Source organism: Ornithodoros turicata, chromosome 8 (assembly GCF_037126465.1).
Source record: "Ornithodoros turicata isolate Travis chromosome 8, ASM3712646v1, whole genome shotgun sequence".
Lineage (NCBI taxonomy): Eukaryota > Metazoa > Arthropoda > Arachnida > Ixodida > Argasidae > Ornithodoros > Ornithodoros turicata.
Genome location: NC_088208.1, coordinates 3,731,907 through 3,753,355, shown reverse-complemented (window position 1 = coordinate 3,753,355; position 21,449 = coordinate 3,731,907). Strand labels below are relative to the sequence as shown.

The following is a 21,449-nucleotide window of genomic DNA, read 5'->3' as shown; positions in this document are numbered from 1 at the left end:
CCCTACTAATATCTTAAGGAAGAGCAACTACTCACAGGTCAGCATGCGGCAGGAAATGCAGCCGCTGTTGCTTCCAGAAGGCTCTGTTCCCAGTCCTCCAATAGGCGTACCAGCCGTCTGCGTTTGAAGCGCCCAGCCTCCAGTCGTACCTGGCGAGCCAGACCTACGCGGGCTTCTGTGCCACCTCGCACGAGCCCCAGTAGCTCAAACAGTTGCTCAAAATCTGAAACATAACAGAAGCAACATGCACACTCTATAGCAAGTGTTGCAACCTTCCCTTTTTCTCTCACCATTTTACAATGTGTGCATCATTGTGCCTGTAGGAACAGTAGTGTTCCTCACACCAATGTCTATAAAAGCGATAAAAATCCACACGACGTACACAACAAATTAAAATTTAACAGCAGACATTGACGTTTCGGAGCCTATGCAGACACCCTCATCGGAACGAAGCAGGAGACGGTTACCCGGTACTATTTATGTAGCAAGGGGGCGTAGCAGTTGGGTAGTGGTCCTGGGTGCTTGTTCAAAGCATTATTTGTTCGTTCGATGAACCAGGATTCAAGTTGTTTGCGCACTCCCCAAGGCTCAGAAACGTCAATGTCTGCTGTTAAATTTTAATTCGTTGTGTACGTCGTGCGTATTTTTATCGCTTTTATAAACGTGTGTGTTCCCGGCGTTTGGTCAGTCTTCAGTCACACCAATGTCATACGTATCACAATAATTCTCCACTTTAAAAAAAAAAATCGAGTTAATCTTGATAATTATCAGTTCTACCCAAAAACCGAGTGGGAGATTTTCCTGGATAATGCGCAGAGGCTGAAGTTTTCGGGAAATATTTTTTCTAAATTCGGGTTGTAAAAATCGGGTAAATAAACATGTGCTCTAAATTCACGCAAATTCGGGTGGAAAAACTTCCAGTGGGGAGAAATCGGGCTCAGTTATGCAAACTGGTTCAGTACAAATGGTGACGTAACTGCGTTTGTTGCCAAACAGGTTAGTGTGCATTCCTACAGACGTCTCAGTGAGGGCAATTTGCCAGGTAGAAATCGGGTTTAACCCTAAAGAGACAACCTTCGTGTTAAACCCTAAAACTTTAGGCTCCAATAATGCAACTGTTGTACTCAATAAAAGCTAAGCCATTAGAAATATACTAAAATAAAGAAACAAGTCCACTTCTACTGCACCTCTATTGTTTTCTGATAGCAACTCACAATACAGCGAGGTTAATATTGGTAAATTAGGGATTTAAATTGAAATCCCAGGCTCTTGCACTTGCTTCTTTGTTCTAAAGTAGAACCTCCATTAATTCAGAAATGGTTAGTCAGATTGATTTCTTTTATGTCACTGATACTGATGCATGTTGATACTAAAGCGCAAAAGCGGTACTCGCATACCAATTGAGTAGGCGGAGTAATGTCTCCTACTGATTACCGAGTAACAGCCGATGGTCGCGCAGTTGGGAAGCAAAATACTCTGCCCACTGCCACTCATCCATCGGGTGAAATACGGCTAGATACTGTCAAGCCGACGGGATGTCACCAGTAGGCGCACTGACAATAGAAAGTGTGCTATGTTCGCTAACTTTGTCACATTGTATTGCGAGTCCACAGCGTGTTTGTAGAGCATTTCTTCCCGTGCGTGTTTTGTAGCTTTAGTCACAGTTTCGTCCTTCGTGTCGGTGGACAACCAAATACAGGGCGCAAACTGTACAAAAGTATAGCACTAACAGCATAGTGTTCGCATTAATTGTGAAGCAGGTACACACAGAGAGCGGTAGACTTTTTCTTTCCTCAGCATTTTTTGTGCCAAGCTAGGAGCGCGCAAATTTTGTGATGTCGCAAATTATCCAAATACAGTAAACCCTCGTTAACTCGAACTTGCTTATCTCGAAATATCAGTTATCTCGAATGTTTTTTGTGTCCCGATCCTTGTCCCAATGCTTCCTACGTATTTGGGCCCTTTTAAGTCGAAGCTTTTTTTTGCCAGTGTACGGACATCTCGAAATTCCATCACCGGTAGGTCAACGTACCTAAAGCCGATAACGTGCATTCTTCGGTCCCCCAGGCTAGGTCAAGGTCAAAGCCTTTCAGTCCTAGTAACTCACGCGCCACTAGCTGTGGCAGGCGGACAGCACTCCACTTTCCACCCAACATCATCACTCCTCCTCCTCCTCCTCCTCCTCTGCATTCGTCCGAGCATCTCAGTTTCGTTTCGTTCTTCGCGGCGTGATGGCTGAACAACGCACATGGGAGTCCCTGACTTTGGAGCGGAAGGTGGCACTTATCAAAGGCCTGGCAGCAAGTTCATCAAGACATTATCGTGAATTGTTTCCTTCAGGCGGGTTTCTGGTCTTCCACCGCCGTACCGGAGCCAGCAGACTAGTTCTGTGGCTGTGATGAATTGTGCAACGACGTGATGCACCTCACATGTTGTGGGGAGAGTGACATAGAGGACTTGAACATTGAGGACTATGCGCTTTATGACTGCGATGTTCCAGTAGCGGTGAACTGAGTGATACTGAAATCGTCGAGAGTGCCTACGGCGGTGACGTGCCGGGAGGAGCATCTCATCATTGCTTTGAAATGCTTGAAGATGCTTTATTGTTCCCAGATGCGAATGCCACGCAGATTGCTATTGCTAACCACAGTACCGATCGCCACACCGACTACAGGCGCACTCTTGCTACAAACTTTGTCAACATGTGTTCCACTTAAACATGTAGTCTTTCTTTTAGTGGAACATTGTGTGAACGTGATATTTCCTGTTAGTTTACCAATTCTGTGGCTTCAGCTTTCGCCAGGTGGCTGCAAACCCTGCCCTGGAACCCTAATGTTAAATGCGGACAGCAAGGGTCTGGCAAGTATGCGTGCGCGATCAACGTTATGCCTGACAGTGCATTTGGGGTATGCATCTAAATACAGTGGAGACCACTTATAACGTAACCGCTTACAGTGCGCCTTTTTCTCACCCCCAATATTCTTCCCTTAGAACATAAACGTACAGGAATACCGCCTATAATTGTCCATCCCAACGCGGGATTCCGGTTATACAGTCGAACTCGCATATATCGAACTCGAAGGGGATCGCAAAATAGTTCAATATATCCATAATTCGATGTATCATCTGTGCTACATTAGCGGCGACCGAAGCACCTGCGCTTAACACTAATCCCAACCTCAGTCATGACAGATGTCGAAAGTAGCAAAAACACTTTATTTTACAGAACAAAAAAAATCAGTGACCTTAGCTCGCGTCTTGTTGTGGGCCAAGAAGTTGAACACACGCGCCTCCATCTTGTCAAGATGCTCCAAGTTTGTAAGTCCGGAGCTTTCCATATCTACGCAGCAGCGGCGAATGACTTGAAACGCTGAGATGAGCTCAGTGGCTGTTGGCAATGGCTGTGGTTCTTCATCGTCGTCGGTGCTATCCACTTCATCGGCACCGGCTATGTCCGCAACGATGTCCGCGTCTGTCCGTTCCACAACAGCTTCCGCGGCATCGTCTACATCCACATAGTCCGTAGCGCTCACGCATGGGAGAGCGACGTCCGGAAACACAGAGAGTTCATGAAGTGCCGCACCCAAACACTCTCACGTGCTTCTGCTCTCCACCCCAACACCACAGTGTGCCATGCGCAAGCAACATCACGTTAGTGCATACAGCGCCCCTGGCGCCTCCTCGTCCGTGTTTTCACCCTTTCTGCCCACGTGCTCTCTCCTCTTTCACTCTTTCCACCTCTCCGAGGGTGCGAGATCGAGTGCCCAGAAGATGTGGCCTTTCCAGGATCTTGACGTTTGATATGTCGGGTAACCGCGGTACCGAAGTTCGATAAAGCCGTACACCCGTGCTATACCTTTACATGTAATTTTCGAGGTGATTTTTTCTTTGTTCGATATACGCAATAATTCGAAATATGCGAGTTCGACTGTAGTGCAGTTACGTCGAAGTAGGTGAAGGACCATGCGCATTTGTCAGCGAATTCCGAGGGGTGAATCACCCATCGCGAAGAACGCTTCTGTTAGCTCCTTGTGACTAGGCGGGTGAGGGTGTCGTGCGAGGAGGTTGGCTGGCCGGGAGAACTTCCTACGGCTTCCGACTTCTCTTTGCGTTACGTCACCTGCCTGATGCCACCTGTGACACGATCAATGCGCAAGACTTGTGGAACGATCTCTTAGAGGACGACCTTGTTTCTTCAGCGGACACTCTTGACGGACACCAATGTCTGCATCTGCGAGCGAATAGACACTGATGAAGCGATAGTGCAAGCCGTCCGGGACGGTGAGGCGTGCGTGCCAGAAAACAACTCAGATGATGGTCGGGACTTTGCGGCAGAGTGCGCGCACAAACTGAGGGACTTTTGTACCCACGTCCAGTTGCCGCGCCGTTGTTGAGGACGCAAGAGTGCAAGGCACGGTCAGGCAACTATGCCAGATAAAAATCACGGCGTTTTTCCAGGCTCCCCGAGAATGTTGAATTGTTTTCTCTGCAAGGAATCTCCGCGCTGTTCAGTCCGGTTCACAACGTGGTATAACAGAAAGGTGGGTGCTGTATCTCGGGCATGTTTTGGCCTAAAAATATGATATTTGGTTAGTGCGGTACCGCTCATAGTGCGGATTCTCGGCGGCCCCGCAACATACGCTATAAGCAGTCCCCACTGTAATTTTCCTTCTAAAAACAACTGTCCCAAAATATGAAATGAGCAATGCTAAAAAAAAAAATCCCTGTTACAACTGTCATTTTGGTGGTGCAAACATACTTTGCCCAGGCCGCCTGACCAGCTTGAGAAGTAGAGCCCGAAGACGTCCATTCTCGACTGGCACCGCTGGTGTATCTGGTGGAGAGATGCCGTTGTGGATGGGCATTGAGGCCACCCCGTCATCCCAGGGAACGTTATTGCTGTCTCCCCAGCAAGGAGCCTCTTCCAACACACCCATTTCTCCGCTAACCACGCTTCCTGCAAGCACAAACATCATGAGTAAGTGTCACGACTGGAGTGGTGAATTCAGGGATTTCCTCAGCACCCCCCACCAGAAATTTCTTGTCGAAGGCCCCCCAGGGGGCGGTGGATATGATGTCCCTTTTAGCTCTCTGAAATGTGCCCTTCTTCTTGTTTTTTCCTGTGGTTGATCCAATGATTATGCAGCACACACGTCACCTCCTTTTGCGTTTACAAGTTATAGGTTTCCTCACCTGTCTCTTAAGTTCATCTAGGACATATTTATCGAACTTTCGAGATCCATAGAGTGAACTAGTCAACGTGTCACTAGCCTCATATTCAAGATACAACAAACTGCGCAATCGAGCCCGTTGATAAGAGATTGACGATTATGGGGGACTGCATTTTGCGGAATCAAGTCGTATTGACACGGTGTGGCGAAGCAGAAAGAAAATGAGGGAGAGAAAGGTGGAACAAAGAGAGACTGGTGTGCTACAGAAATAGAACCGTGAAAGTGTACGCCTGCATGCTTGATCAGACTCTGGAAAGTGCCGAGTACACACCATGAGGTCGCCGTCACAGGCTGGCATATTAGTCTCAGCACGTGTCATTTTAAACATTTTTATGAACCTGCCTTCAGAAGGGCTTCTATTGCCATCTTTCACTGTCTAGTACATATATGCAGTACAGTGCTGATTGAATGACGATGATTGAAATATGATGATGCTGCTGATGATTGGTGGCACACCCCCCTACATTCTGCCGGCACCCCCAAAATTAGAGTCGCGGGGAAAACCACTGAGCAGCACGTTGAAGTTTCTCTCCTGTATGCAGGACATTTTCAGTTTATTAATGAGCTTTCACAAATGGCCCACAGCTGTGTCAAGGACTGTGTGCCTGTACTTTAATCAAAGTATGCTACATACTAGGCGTTGCAGGGCCCAATTGTTGCGTTCGCCCGTCGTAGTTTTGTTGGCCTCGACTACAACCACTTTTCTAGTCTCAGTGCATCTCAGCGGAACTCCCCAATGTGTATGCCGCAGAGTTGCTTACGGTGCTTAACAAAAAGGAAAGAGAAAGGGGCGTTTCCGAGTACTCACAGCGAGAACAAATGTGATTTAACTACATTTCATTCAACGTTCCCCGATGTGTTTATAGGTGCAGACATCACCGGCAAAACGGCTTCACGGATACCGTCTGGCAGCCTCCCAGGATTTAAGGCCATATTTCAGCTACGGCCTTTTCTTAGTGCCGTTGCCTTAAAGGCTGTATGTGTGCCCGTCTGACAGAGGTATAAGACTGCTGGCCTTAATTAGGCATTTACGGAAATTTTACTTACCAAGCACAGGCGTTGGTCTCTTGAGTTCCTGTCCCCCTGGACTTTGGTCGAGGGCTGCAACAGCTGGCGAGGGACTTCGCCTGAGGGGAAAATCCCTGGGCAAGGGACCGGGCTTTCGCTTGGCCTGACGAGGTCCCAGAAGACCCACTTCGGCTGGAGCTGGTCGCTTCAGTCCCCGCACTTGCCCTCCACCTGCAGAGGCGGCTCCCCCAACTAGGTCGATATCCGCTTCGTCCACCATCATGCGCTACAAAAAAGAAAGAAAGAAAGAGGCATCTTTAAAGTATGTGTCTTTCACGTACATTGTGCAAAAGATAAATAAATATTATACAACGATGTGTATACACAGGAGATTTCACCAAATGTGACAAAGGAATCCTACAAAAAGAAAAAAGAAAGTCCTTCGTGAAAAATATGGGATCATTGGCACAATGTAACGGTGGTTTCATAAAATCTTGATTAGACGAAATTCCATTTTGTGGTTCAAGGTCTGTTCACTTTCCTGTCTTTGACAGAACTGTGATGGGCACGATAACCTTACCCAATGCACCACAATACTATTCCCGGTGCAATGGTAACAGCTGGGAAATAGCATGAAAAGGGTCACCCTTAGTTGGCAACATCTCCTAGGGTTTGAGGAGCAACTTACAACACGGGGATGGGGGACAAAACGGGAAAGATACAAGCGGGCAGACTTGCAATGAACCAGCAATGACAGCTTCATTGACTTACAAACACGTGGATAGGATGGGAATCGAGGTTAGCGAAGAGGGTAAAAGGAGGCTACCCGGGTCTACCGTGGAGAAGAAGGGCAAGGAGACCATTGGGGGACGTTGAGAGATGGCTGACTAACGCAGCCTTTCGTGGTCGCTATTTGGGAAGCTTTCGAGAAATTTGCGTGTCTGGTGGTTCTTGCTCGAGAAAAGTGTTTGTGTATTTCCAAAGGCTGGGAGACAATTAAGGCGAGGCATTAAGTGTTTGGAGGTGTTGGAGCGAAGGTGTGGAACTGAACCCGAACCTGAACCGAAAACCATTCCCTAACCGTTATTTTTGCCGGAACCGAACACGAACCTGAACCAAAATTTTCGTGACACTGTTGAACCCGAACAGGAGCAGAACAAAAAAAAAAAAAAAAAAAATAGCGGTAACCGGTTCGCAACGAAACTGTTCGGACATCAACGTCGGGATAAGAGTTATTCTCCCAACCCCCGAACGAGTACACACTGGTCTCCAAAATCCACCGGTGGATTTTGCAAATTTTCACCTAGCAGTCAAACGTGGCTATATAGTAAATATGCCTTAAGCATCGCTTTTAACACGTTGAAGCGCAGTTGTCCATGTGAAAGCCGCGGACACGGACGAATGAAGCGGGAATGGAGTAGGCCGGTTGTGTAGCTCTATAGGACGAATATGTGATTAAGCAAGCGCCCAACATTTCCCCGTACACGTAAGCAGTAGAAATTAAACGAGTCAGAAACATGAGAAGTGGAGAAGGAAAACGGTGCCTGTTTGATTGGTTGTGGTTAGAACAGCAAATTTTGTTCCGCTAGTAATGTAGTAAATGGCAGTTGTGTCGTGACACTTTGCCTTTGTGTTGTGGATTAACTGGTACGCTGCTGTGAGCTCGAACAGGGCAAGCCTGGCAGACTTATTTTCGACATGCTTCAGTACGGTTTCAGATCGATCCACGCTGTGAATGCAGTGCCGGCAACTACCGTTGTCTAAATGCTGTCCCTCTTATTAGTACCTTGTCGCCATTGTGGTGTGAAAAATGAGATTTCGGGAAGATAGTAGCAGGACTACACCGCTTCATCAGAGTGGACGCTATTTGCAAGTGTTCGTACATTTCTCCTTTCTGTCACTAAAGGGAGTACCTGGTTATTAAAAATGTCGATGCAGACAGCAGCAGTAAGCTATTAGCCAGGCATTTCCTGATAAAAGCAGTTTTATGGGAGATACAAAATGGAAGCGTAGAACCGGTTCGCGAACTGATTCGGGGCAGTGAACCGGTTTGCAAACCGGTTCGATTTTTGGCATGGCTGAGCAGGAACTGAACTGAAACGAAATCCAACCACCGTGAACCCAAACTGAACCCGCATTTTTTGCGGTTCGACACCCTGGTTGGAGCTGTTTTTGACTTAGTTTGCATGTTCTCTTATTCTATCATTAACCTCAGGTATGAGGTATGTGTGACCTATTGTATGTATACGTCCACGCGTGAGGGTAATCTTATAGATGCTGTATTTTTTGCAGTCGACGAATTTCGTACAATGGCGAGTACAGGGAAAAAATATCTGAACACGATGCTTTACAAAGTTTTCAGCCCAACAAAAGGAGGTTGCAAACCCAGCCCACAGCGTGATAGTAGAAAGAGATAACGCAGGCATGGCGTATTGTATCCAGCTTCCACTGGGATCATGCCTTCCCTCCTCCCAGTTTCAAGAACTGTCACTCTTTCTACTATCGCTCTGTGGGCTGGGTTTGCGACCTCCTTTGGTCAGGCTGGCAACGATTGCACTAAAAAATCTTCTAGTGCTATGCTCTGGCTGCCCTGAAAAGCATGATGTACGGCAATATTTTTCCGATGGGATAGCTCTGCGTATCCCTGTCAAGTATCATGTGAGTAAACTCTGCACGCTCTTCACATTGGTGTGGTAAAAAAGTGGCCTTTACTTGTCAAATTTGCCGAGTTTAGTTTGCAAAAATTTACGTAACAAAACTTGGGTTACGTGACACTCACATCAGGAGGTGGCAACAACAAAGAACAAATGCTGTTGACCCCGTGATTCTAGGTGACTTAGTTTTTTTATTATATAATTCAATGACACAATTTCTAGGACACCCTGTGTATCAATTACACATATTAACCTTACCTTCTCGATCTTGAAGGGGTTGCCAAACATGTGTTGCCTCACAGGCGTTGATTCTATCTCTCGAAGAGGCGTCGGCATTCGCTTCAGGTACTCTTGATAATTCCCCATCTGGCTTACGGGCAAGCTGTGAAGTTCTATAAGGCAATCGGATACAAAAATAAGGACTGCTTATTGGGGCTATGGGGAAAATTTGAACTCTGAAAACTTAAGCTGGGACTATTTAATTGAATATCCATTTATTTTGGAACTTTCACTTTATAAATTACGAAAATCTGTTAGTAATGTAAATATGATGGCAAATGAACTTGCAAGACTAATGGCAGCAATGGTAAACAGGAGTTGAAGCAAAACATTACTATTTTTCTATAAATTACATAAATATGCACTGACAACTTCATGTGTTCATATTTTGTAACGACACGAATATGCTGAGCAGAGATAAATCACTTTCACCTGCTCATCCTATGGGCTTGCGATTAAATTTTATTTGTAGTGGTTTGTAATTTGCATAGCTGCTTTCATTATATTTTTATGTGTATCGAAGACAGATGCACCGTAATGTGTTTGTAACCTGTGTACACTGTAATCTCCATTGTATTTATACTGTATTTGTAGGGTGGCATAGCCTTTTCAGGCATCTTTACACCTAATACCACCGTCAGACGGGCGCACTTACGGCCTTAAAGGTACTGTAAAGCAGTAGACAAGCATGATATGCCGGTGATGTGACTAGAGACTTTGTTGCTTCTAAATACCATATGCGGAACCATACGACCAACAACGCGCTATAAATATTTTTAATTTGCCATGAAAGATGCGGCGTAGCGGAGCGGTGCGACACCTGGTATCAAACAACCCCCGGTAGAGCGGGCAACACTGAAAATTGGTATTACACACTATTACACCGGAACTTCGTTATTTTAGTAACCATATTATTAGTTTTCCTGTTTACCTATGCATTCTGAAACCCCTGTTAACAGTGTTTTTTGCGAAGTAACCCAGCGCTGGCCGCTGTTCGATGGAGGCTCTTTCTACTTCTCTGCTGCGCCTGCGCTCCTTCCGTTCGCGGCCTCTTTCGAACGAACAAACTCTCTCTGTGAACAAACAATCTTATCTGATGACTATTTTTCCCTAGTATTTCCCCAATACCCTGGATGAAACGAAAGGGCAGACAGTGCGTCATGTTTTTCGGAACAGGACCGCCCTGCCAGTGCACAAACAATACCGAACAGGGACGGGTCCACATTCGAGTGGACTGACCTTCCGGATACATTCCCCCACGCAGCTTTAACAAAAGGGGTGACAGTGAATCATGTCTCCTGGAACATGTCTTAGTGAGCCGCTCTGTAATATTTCTGATGTTAGCCTCTTTTCTGTCGAATAAATGATACCCGTTTTCATAGCGATAAAGTCTCTATTGATTTTGTATGTGCATCACTGGTTTAGCGCACAAAGCAGTCGTGTCGTATTACCCGCGGCTTATCTGCAAAAACATTTTCAAATGTATCTAAAAACGAGTCCTGCGGCTTATCTGCGGTGCGGCTAATACGCGTGAAAATACGGTAGTTCGTAAGTTTCCTGCTGCACTTCATCATCTACTATCGCCCATCCTGCCACGACCTGCTATAAAAACCGCGTGCTTGCTCCAATTGCTGACTTCCTTCCCCTTCCCGGCCACCAATCACAAGGTGAAACCTCCTCGCCCTTCACTCTTCCCTACTACAGAGCACCCAGTGTCCCAGCTGTGCTGTGCCACTACCGATTACGAGGGCTGCGTTTTGGCTTGCTTTGGTTTCGTGCTTTTGTTGATCCCAATTCGAAGTCCACTTCTTATCTGAGGGTAGTGGAGTCAGCCCGCGGGCAAAGTGCGAGACGCTGACGATGAAAGAAAAAGTGGCGATCCTTACAGCCGCAAGATCTGCAACGTGCTAAGCTCTTGGCGGTGATGAAAGCTCCGAGGGGGGCTTCGCGTCTTTGGAGCAGTATGCCAGGATAGAAGACACAGAACAGACCTGGGCCGCAACTGTCATGGGGGATATCATTCTGAATACGGCTCACGCAAATGAACAGAGTACAACGACGGCGATGAACGTGCATGCGCGCAGTCATTTTTGGAAGTCCTTTCTTAGTGCACCAACTGTGTGCAAGCTGAGAATCAGAATGTTGTACGCATCTTTGTATAAGCCAACGGCGCATGCAGCGATACGATAGACTTCGTAGCCCATCTTGAACGGCGATGTATGATGTCAATTTTGGAAAGCAGCAGACGAAGATAAGCAATTTTTTCGGCAAATAAATATATGTTCTTGATATGTTCTTTAATATATCTTCGCGTGCCGAGGTTCACTTCATTCGAAATTTTTACGCCGTCCAGACATCTTCAAATTAACGAGATTCTACTGTACCACCATTTGTACCACACATCTTACAAAGCTCAAAATTACGGTAGATCCTACAATCCAACCATTGAAAGTTTTGCCCTGGAACTTACCGTGATCCGCGCATCGTGGCCCAGATCCTCCACCGTGCAAGAACAACGCCCTCAATCTCGACACCTGATCCAACAGCGCTCCCCTTGCGACATCAAAAGGATTCCTGGGCGCATCAGGGGGAGGCCTCGCTTCTCTCGCCACCACAAATCCCACAAAGTCTGACAGGTCCGCCCTCAGACCCGCCAGCCTCTCCCTGAGGGCAGGATTCCAACTCAACGGCATTTCCGACAACTTGGGCACGTCTCCCGACGTGGGACGCGGCACTCCCGGCCCGGCACGCAGGCCGTCCGATCCGCCGGTCGACCCCGCCCGAGCCGCCCCCACTGCCGCGACCAACTTCTCAAACTCCGCCTTGGCCTGGTTCTTCAGACGCTTCAAATAGTTCAAGACGCTGTAGCTAAGACAGTTCTCCATCGTTTCGGGCACTAGGTTGGGCGCACCCATGCGCTGCAGCGCCCTCTTCAGGGGCCCCGCATAGTAGAGGGGCATGTTTTTGAGGTAAGCGTCAAACTGATGCTTCCAGTCCCGAGGCGGCTTGCACCTATACACTTTGAACAGGTCGTCCAACAGGGGTAATAAGACGGGATAGTTGTAAGGGAGAACAAAGAGGTTGACACATGCCAGGGTGGTGCTGGCCTTGAGGTATCCAAAGGCATGGCCCTGGTCGCAGCTCTTGTGGCTTCCCGTGACAAACACCTGCCAGGCCACCGTGGGTTGTTTGCGAGAGAGGATGAACTGGGTGAGGGGAGAAGATTCCAGTTCGTACTTGTCGAATGGGAGGTTGTCGATAACCATGGGCTCGCTTTGCGTGCAGGTGAACTTTACGTTTGGATGAGCACTGCGTGGGGGCTGAGACAACATTCTCTATTAGAGATGACGCGTTCTCAGTCGACATTAAAGGGGTTGTGACACTTTAATTCACGCGGTTCATTGCAACGTCCACTCATTGTTGTGCACGTTACGGGAAAAAATGATATTTGTACGTATCGCATTGTATAAGACCCAAACGCTCGCACGCCGTTTGGTGTCCAGGTCTGTCGTCAGAGAAGCTAGTGTCTCGGCTATTCATGTTGGTTCTCGTAAACATGTGACCTCTCACGTGACAGTGTTGCCTCACATCCAGATGAGTTTTTGCACTATTTGTGGTACTGATTTTCTGCGCGCCAAATACAAACTTTATAAAAGTTTGAATTGTGGGTTCACACCGATCCATATAACCATCTTTTACATTTACCCGACAACAATCTGGGTGAAGTGTCACAGCCCCTTTTATAATAATAATAATAATAATAATAATAATAACAATAATAATACTAACAGGAAAAACATTTGAAGGACAATTAATGTAATTAATGCGGCAAAAATGTCTTGGCGTTAGACGTATTCTCTACGTAGCTACACAACCTCTATCCACCCCTAACTGCCACTAAGTATCACAAACTGTTACTAACTATACCACTAACTGTCACTAACTAATCACTGACTAGCACTAATTGCAACTAGTCAAGTTCAAGTTTATTCAGGTTTTTACAGTGTTAATATTATAAACATGAAGAGGAGCCAGAGAGAGAGTCACAGCACTAATCGCCACTTATCACTATCACCACTACATTACTACTATCTACAAACTTTCTACTACTGTACCTACTACGTAGTATAAATCTACTATCTGTATCTCTTCTCATATCTAACCCTATGTCTCAACTCGAGGCTTCACACGTCCATCAGACAGACGGTAACGATTTTCTAACTTGGGGTTCTAATGCTAGAGCATTAAAAGAAACACGATAAAATTCTTATGCACAGAAACAGAGGGCAGAAGACAGTACGGGCAAACTGACCAGCGATGGAGAGTTGGTGTCCGGCCAAAATGCCTCCGGGATGGGCCAATGCCCCACAGAGTAGCCCTTTTGAGCAGACCTCTGCACGTAGATAAGCTTCCGAACGCTGTGCCACGGTGGAGGCTGGCCGTCGGGGGTCGGTGCTGGTGCCGGAGTTGTTGCTCCCTCCTCCCCTGTAGGTAACACGGCATTCTATTTACCGTTCTACGAGGGCTACATCAGTATCAAAACTATTTTACGCGTACTCGCACGATTAATGCACTCCCAACTTGGTCCCCTCCCCAAGAGCCCCCTGGTGAGAGCTAGTTGGATAGGATCAAGAACAGACCACGACCTACTAGATTATAGCGACCATGTCATAGGCACCCTTTCCCTGCGCTGCATCTGGAAGCTAGCGGTGGCGCTACTCATCGGCCCGATTATTGCTTCCTCAATTTCTAGAATACTATGTACTTCAGCTTACCTTGGTATTTTTGTACAAGCGGCGGATGTCCCACGGAAGATGCTTCTTTCTAACATTGACTATCATCATCATTTAAGTGTTTTCATAGGAACTGTTGCTGTCGTCTGCTACAGTAGTCGTACGTCCGCTTCTGCGCGTTGGAAATTCAGATTTCCATTATCCAATCATGACGTAGATCCCGCGGGCCGATGAGTAGCGCCCTCAGCGGATCGTGCGGACGGGCTCCTCGTAGGGGTTGCCAATTATGACGTGGTCGTTATAATCTAGTGGGTCGTGGAACAAACATAGCGTGAAGAACCAGGACAAACGGACGAGCAAGCGTTTGTACCGTGCTTGTCCATTTGCCCTGGCTCTTCACGCTATGTCTGTTACTGGGCCCCCAAATGCTGATACCTTCCCCCTGTACTTCATGCACCCTGACATTAACTGCACCACCAGCACTGTCGTACAGCCACCGTAGCAGAGAGCAAATACCAGTTTTCCTCGTGAAATTTAAAGGGTCAGCCGGGGACCTCAGACTGATTTTGATACGGAACTTGCATTCCGTACGTACTGGTGCCACATGCAGAATTTCACCCAAGAAAGCATCAGCATTTTTTAGATGGCTAGATGCTTTATTTAAAGTGCACATAACATGTGCACATAGATGAACATGATAAATGAACGGCAGGTTAACAGCAATATAAGTGTGAGCTATCGCGTCTTGGTGACTGAGGTAATGGTGACTGAATAGAGATTTGGTAAACGTAATCATCAAGATTTAATAAGATACGATAAATTTAACTCATTATACTTTTTTTTTTTTTTCGCAGTTACATTGGGACTGAAAGGGCAAGCCCGCATTATCTGGGGATTGTGGCTAGACGGCTTAGCAGAGGCGAAACCGAAAGTTCCTCATGGTGACGTCACAGTAGCAAAACTGCTAGCTGTAAGATTCATTTAAAAAAATTAGAAAAAAAGACTGAAAAAAAAAAAAAAGACTCATTACCACAACAAGACAAATTCCTGCAGTAAAAATTAAATATTTCGGCCACAGAGCCATGTGGAATATTTTAAATTCTGACAAGTTCACCCAACTTTCACAGCGCACCCAAAACACACATTACCTTCAATAGGAGGCGGGTCAGCTCCAATTTTCTCAAAGTTGATGACTACGCCTCCCTGTACTTTCTGTACCAGAGCTTCCAGACATTGCATGAGAATTCGATGAGAGGTGACGCAGAATGAACGCCCTGAAGCAAAATCATTTCATTACAATTTTCTGGCAAACACATGCGAGGTCCTACATAAAAAGGTAAAGTGCTAGTAAATTGCAAAAGACCTATTCTAAGGAAATGATAAAAAAATCTGATTGTTTGTTTCTAAACTGAGCATGAGAATACCAAACAGCCACATTTTATCTAAACTGTCCCACTTTAGATATATACGGTGATATAGATAATACGGTCAATATAAACATCTCCGATAAAATAAGTATTTAAGGAGATTGAAACATTCAAATAATTTATTTTACTAAAAAAACAAGCTTTCGGACGGAGTTCGTCCTTCATCAGGTGCGATACATTTAACAATTGCTACAGATATTTATACTGATGTACACCAGAGAAAGGGGACAAAGAAGGTCGTGAGGAGGAAATACAAATTCTTGTTAGAGAGGATTGAGGGTGCAAAAAAAATAAAAATACAAAAGAAGGTGATGTACAGTAGGAGTGTTACCCGAGACAAAAACCGTTGAGAGATCTCAGGTGAGAGAACACAAGCAGGTAAGACCGCTGGAAGAAATATTACACTCCTGGGTTTGAGAAAAGATAAACAATGGCACCACTCATGTTTAGCTTGCATCCTAATATAATGAAGCCGAATAAAGGCTATCAGTTATTAGGAGTTTTGCAATAGAGGTAAATTCTTAAAATGGGTAACAAATAAATAAAAGAAAAGTAAAAGTAATCAGCAAAGAAAATTAAAACTAGAGGAACTGTGACATGTCTATTGAAAACACAAGGTATATTATGTACCACAGTTTAAAGAGAGAGGGCCAAGGAGTTGGATGAAAAAAGGGGGATATTATACAATACTAAAGGTTTCGCTTCAGGTGGTCAAGTGACCAATACACACGTCGTCTCTCGCAGCGGGTGAAAAACAGGTCAAGAGCTTTTATATCTAGCAGACTGGCAATGTTTTGGGACCTTCAGGGAAATCGGGGAAACAAGATGATAAAGTGGGCCAGAAAAAACATTGACACCATGGGGAGTCAAGGACCGGAATTTAGCAATTAAAAATGACTCTCGGTTTCTGCGTTTGTTGTTGTCAGGAGAGCCTGATTCTAAGATGACGATTTTTAAGTGCGTGTTGATGCCGTGCTCAGGAAGATTAAAATGCAAGGAAACAGGGGTTGGTCGCTGATGAACAATGTATCCTTTGTGTCCGTAAAACCGTTCACGCATGGAATTAGACGTTTCTCCGACATACTGTACGTGATATTTGGTGCAGAAGATTATGTAGCATACATTATATGAGTTACAGTTAAGAGAGTGTTTTATTTTAAAGGTGAAGTTGTTTTTGCAGCTATCAATCTGTGTACACGAAACAATAAATTTACAGGTCTGGTATCATGCTTTGCCACGTGGAGCACAGTTTGGGGTTGCTGGTGAATCTTTGACGATACAACTAGGTTACGTTAGTTAGTCTGTCGTTTGAAAGCAACCGTGGGTACCTGCAGGAAAACTTCCTTCAATTTCCTGTCAGCGTGAAGGATATTCAAATGGTGGTTCAAGATTGTTTTACAGTTATTGAGAGAGTTATGAAACTGAGTGGTAAAAACTAAATTTGGGTTTTCTGTTCTAGTTCTAGGTGCTAGTAGGGTATCTCTGTCCTTTAAGTTTGATTTGTCGAGGGCATCACTGTCTAGAGGGGAAGGAATAAGTCTGTAGTCATGTTGGGGGCATGTTTAGAAAAGTCTTCCTAGTCTGAGCATATACGTTTTAAGCACAAAAACTGTCCATAAGGTATGTTACTTTTCTGTTTTTGGGGCCGCGTTGCCGATAGAAAAATAACATTTGAAATCCGCATTTTTTCCGCAAATAAGCAATAGTGTCTTTGCCAACGTCCCCCAGAGAAACGATAAATCACAGAATGCAGTTAATAAAAATTTGTGTCCAAGTGTGCCGTCGCTTGCATTGATGTGCCATTAACTACTATTATTTGTTTATTGGCTGTTGCGCCTTTTAACTACTGGACGACTGTGGCTGACGTAACGTTCTTGAGAAAGGTTGTATATGTTGAGAAGTAAAAATGTTGTACCATAACATTTTTGTGGAGATTTTTTTCCTGCAACTGCAGTAACCGCAGGTGTGCAGATGCACCTAGTATTTCAACGCAAATGTGATCCCATATGCAACCCATACGTTACACAAATATGTTACCCATATGTTACAGATTGTATGTTACAGATGTTATAGATTACCGTCAATTGCATACACGCTCACCTCCAGACATCGGCATGAAAACGCTTGACTTGCATATAGCAATCAGAACTCCCTCGGCTGCTGGTAAAACGTGCAAAGATTGACTGGGGCAATGCGTTTCATTGTCGAAAAGCCTAGCGATCCACAAAGGCAGCAAGTTACAGTAGCAGTCAACAATAGGCATGAATGATATCTTTAGAGGCACACCGAGCTACCCTTAGGAATCGAAGAGCGGTCCTAGTGCGGAGATCACCTAGTGCCTCTCAGCTTGGATAGCGATGAACACAGAAGCAAAATGAAAGCTAGTTAGTGTGTACTTGACATTGGCAATAGGTCCTTGAGCTTGGGGAAGACATGAACATAACATAACACAAAACGAACAGCAGAATGGTTGGAGTGTCTAAGTGACAGTGGACATTTGCTTCGCGAGACTGCTTGGCTAGGGCTAGGCTATGCCTAGCTAGCGTCAGCTTCGACCGACTAGCAGGCTAGTAAGTCGCTGCGACAGCTCCCTCTCACGTTTAAATTCGGTCGAACGCTGGTACGCCTCTTTTACTTTGGGTTTCATGATGCACGCGATCTCCGTGGACCGCGAAGTAGTCGACTACTATGCGTCTTGGCACAACTTTGGCGCAGATGTAGCAAAAACACCCTCTACGGCGTAGGATGACGCAGCACTTCCATCACCGCGGAATGCCAATTACAGTACAACCTTGTCAACTCGATCTCTGACGTCTTGAAACAGCAGTTAAGTCGAAGGTTTCTTGTGTCGTGGAATTATTTCTTTCTTTATTTATTTATTTTTTTCAATATACCTCCAATACACCTCAAAATACCTCTTGAGGGACATTACATGAGGGAGTTACAGCAATAATGGGAGCAATGGGTATAATATTTAAAAGTACATATTTTTGTAAATACTTTCCTGGTATTTTACTCATCACTGAATTCAGGTACCCTCATCAGAAAAAATTGTGTGTCATCAGCAGTGAGTAACCATTGCATGGCAGCCTTGCACTGATGCGTATTAAATAGAGCTGTGCGAATAGCAAAATTTCCATTTAGAACTGAATCCAAATAATTTATTCAGAAGACAAATCTAATTCTAATAATCAGAAATGGCCATATTCGAATAATTTCGAATACCTCATGATGAAATATTTTGTGGTGTTGTACTGATTCGATGATGTTCTGTTCCAAAGTGTGTGTTGTGAGCCTTTTCATGCAGCATAACATATCGTGAGAGCAGGTTCCTTCTGTGTCGTGTATGGTAGACTGCATTAGTGGGATGAACTACATTGAGAGTTAGTCAACGTGATCCGTGCAGCCTGCTTTGTGGGCATCTCCTCATTTCTACGTTTGTACATCGTGAATTTCCTGTACTTTTTTTTAGAAACCGCACATATTTCCATCTGTTACTGAACATAACTCTGAAAGTTGGGAGTACGTTTACTGGAACGTGCAGTGCCCAGAGTTACAGTGTTGATCATGAGGTCACACAAGTTGTAGACTTTAGTGACAGAATACTGTAAGCAGTGTAAAGCAGGCTTCACCTAACGCTGAGTGCAATGATGTGAAGCCGACTTGTGAAACAGAGCGAAAAAACAAACAAACAAACAATGGCGGTAACGTGAAGTGGACTTCACCTAACTCTTAGATGCAATGAGGCGAAGCCCACTTGCAAGAATGGCAATAGCGACACCTCGCTTCAGTACAATTCGAAAAATTATTTGAAAATTTCGAATACTGAAAATAGGTTGTGAACAAGCATCAGATATGCGATTCTTACTTGAAATTTCGAATATTCGCACAGCTCTAGTATTAAACCCTACTACTACATCTGGAGCTGCAAAAGACAAAGTTCTGCTGTTGTCACAGTTCTACGCAGAGCAAAGTTGTCCCACCTTCTCATTGTTGAGAAGCTGGAATCTCCCTCTCATTGAGAGGAGATGGTTGGGTATTTGCCCGTATGCTGGTGTTGCCGGTATTTGTATTATTCGGGTGTTTGCCCAGAGCAGCTGGAATAACGACCAGCTAGGAACTAGTCTCGAGGGTGTTACACATTCGTTATTTCGTTCGGTCGCTCTCGCTTGCCCCACGGTGCCACGTAAGCGAGTGCCAAGAGTCGTTACATTTCTATCATTTTGATTCTTAGGCGACTTCGGACAGTGCCCGACTTCTGCCCGAATCATTACGAAGATGGCACTGCTAAAGAAGTGCAAAGCACTGACCGAGCATCATCACGGCATTTTTCATTGTCGAGTGATTTCGGCTTTTCGTGATTTTATTGTTTTGAAGTGGTCCTTCCTCTGGAGCCTCTGTTTGTGTGTCTTCTTGTGTCGTTGTCCCTGTTTTTGACTGTTCCTTGTTCTCTGAGTCATTCGGTGTAATTTTCAGTTCCATTGCAAAAGTAAGTTTGCTGCAATGTATAATTTTTACAATGAACGGTCACTACACTGAAAATTTCGGAATTACACTTATCTCAAACTGTTTCATCATTCTTAGAACTTCGAAGTAAAAGAGGTTTCCTGTGCTTCGTGATATCGCAAATTCCACTGTATGTAGCATTCCACTGTAACAGGGTTTGACTGTGTTATACAGCCGTAGGTTGGACCACGTCAACAGTAAAAAGTAAACAGAAGCGCGTCGATGCCACAAGGAGCTCTCCTGTCAACAACGGCGACTGTTGCCTTTGTAATTGTGCCTATCGCTGTGTCTCTATGGAGCTACACTCTCAAACATTTTTATTAACATTTTCTCTCACGGTTGAGCCAAGATACGCTGAAAGTTTCCAAGGCTAACACTATTTCCAAAATAGGTTTTGGGGATTCGTTTTCTTTTTTGCCTCTGCTCATAAGGTCCAATTCCACAACTACAATTTTATGCCTCCTTGAGTTGCTGACCATAAAAATGGAGGCAGAGGGGAGAAATAAATAAATAAAATTAAAAATGAAATAAAATAAACAAATAAAACTGTCAATTCCAGGCACTAGGACTCTCAAGATTTTCCCTGAGATGAGAATACATTTGCCATGTCACAAAGAATAACCTAGGTGGACGGCTAACAAGTTCCTATCCATTTAATGTAGTTACATTCTTTACTCAAAGATAGTACGAAAGATAAAACCAGTTTTTTGGTAGTGACCTCTCACATTCTATTGCTGTGACTTTTCTTACAAATTTCATTTAAATCGTTTTACTCACCTTCCAGGGCTAAAGTCGTACAACAAGTGTGTCTGAACCAGTGTTGGGGATTTCAAATCTCAAATTTGATTTAAATCCACAAAAGAGGTTGGCAGATTTGATTTTGGATTGAATCACATTCTTGCTTAGGGATTTGGATTGAATCACATTTTCGCCCAAACATTGCAACAACGGTTTTGCATGTTGCTTACGTCAAGTTTACGGACTACACTTAATGTGTGAAAAAAAAAAGAAGCGCTAGGCCCCATCTTATCCTTCCAACTCCCCACCAATTTCTGCGGTGCTGTATAATTATTAGAGCCTGAAGTTTTAGGGTTTAACCCGATTCTTCCCTGAATTTGCACCCCAAATTGACGGGTTGCCTGTTTAGGGTGAAACCCGATTTTTCACCCAGCAAATTGCCCTCACTGGGACGTCTCTAGGAATCCACACACACTAACTTGCTTGGCAGCAAATGCAGTTACATAACCATTTGTACCAAACCAGTACAGTTAATTTGAGTAACTGAGCCAGAATTCTCCCCAAATTTAGCATACTGGAAGTTTTTTTTCTCCCGAATTCGCATGAATTTAGAGCACATGTTTATTTACCCCATTTTTACCCCCCCCCCCCGAATTTAGAAAAAAATATTTCCCAAAAACTTCAGGCTCAAATTATTATATTGCTCTCCCATCTCATTATTTCACATAGTCCTTTGCATTCCTTCATACATACTGCACAGCAAGAAATGTACCACGTAACATGTGTACTGTACCAACACCAGCAACGAGGAAGTAATAAGCACAGTGTTTCCCGAAGCACAATATTTGACCTGCATCACGTTCCCATTTCTTT

At 44.8% G+C, this 21,449-nt stretch overlaps 1 protein-coding gene across 1 annotated transcript in view; it reads right to left on the bottom strand.

The window, feature by feature from the left end:
* LOC135366398 (integrator complex subunit 6-like) overlaps positions 1 to 21,449 on the bottom strand; it is a 51,327-nt gene that overhangs the window by 20,090 nt on the left and 9,788 nt on the right. Inside the window, exons 5-11 of the mRNA XM_064599081.1 lie at positions 15,054 to 15,179; positions 13,485 to 13,657; positions 11,643 to 12,492; positions 9,152 to 9,285; positions 6,279 to 6,525; positions 4,760 to 4,957; positions 36 to 223 (exon numbers count right to left, since the gene is read on the bottom strand). Of these exons, the coding sequence (XP_064455151.1) occupies positions 39 to 223; positions 4,760 to 4,957; positions 6,279 to 6,525; positions 9,152 to 9,285; positions 11,643 to 12,492; positions 13,485 to 13,657; positions 15,054 to 15,179 (1,913 nt within the window). The 3' untranslated portion in view covers positions 36 to 38. The remainder of the gene's footprint in view (positions 1 to 35; positions 224 to 4,759; positions 4,958 to 6,278; positions 6,526 to 9,151; positions 9,286 to 11,642; positions 12,493 to 13,484; positions 13,658 to 15,053; positions 15,180 to 21,449) is intronic.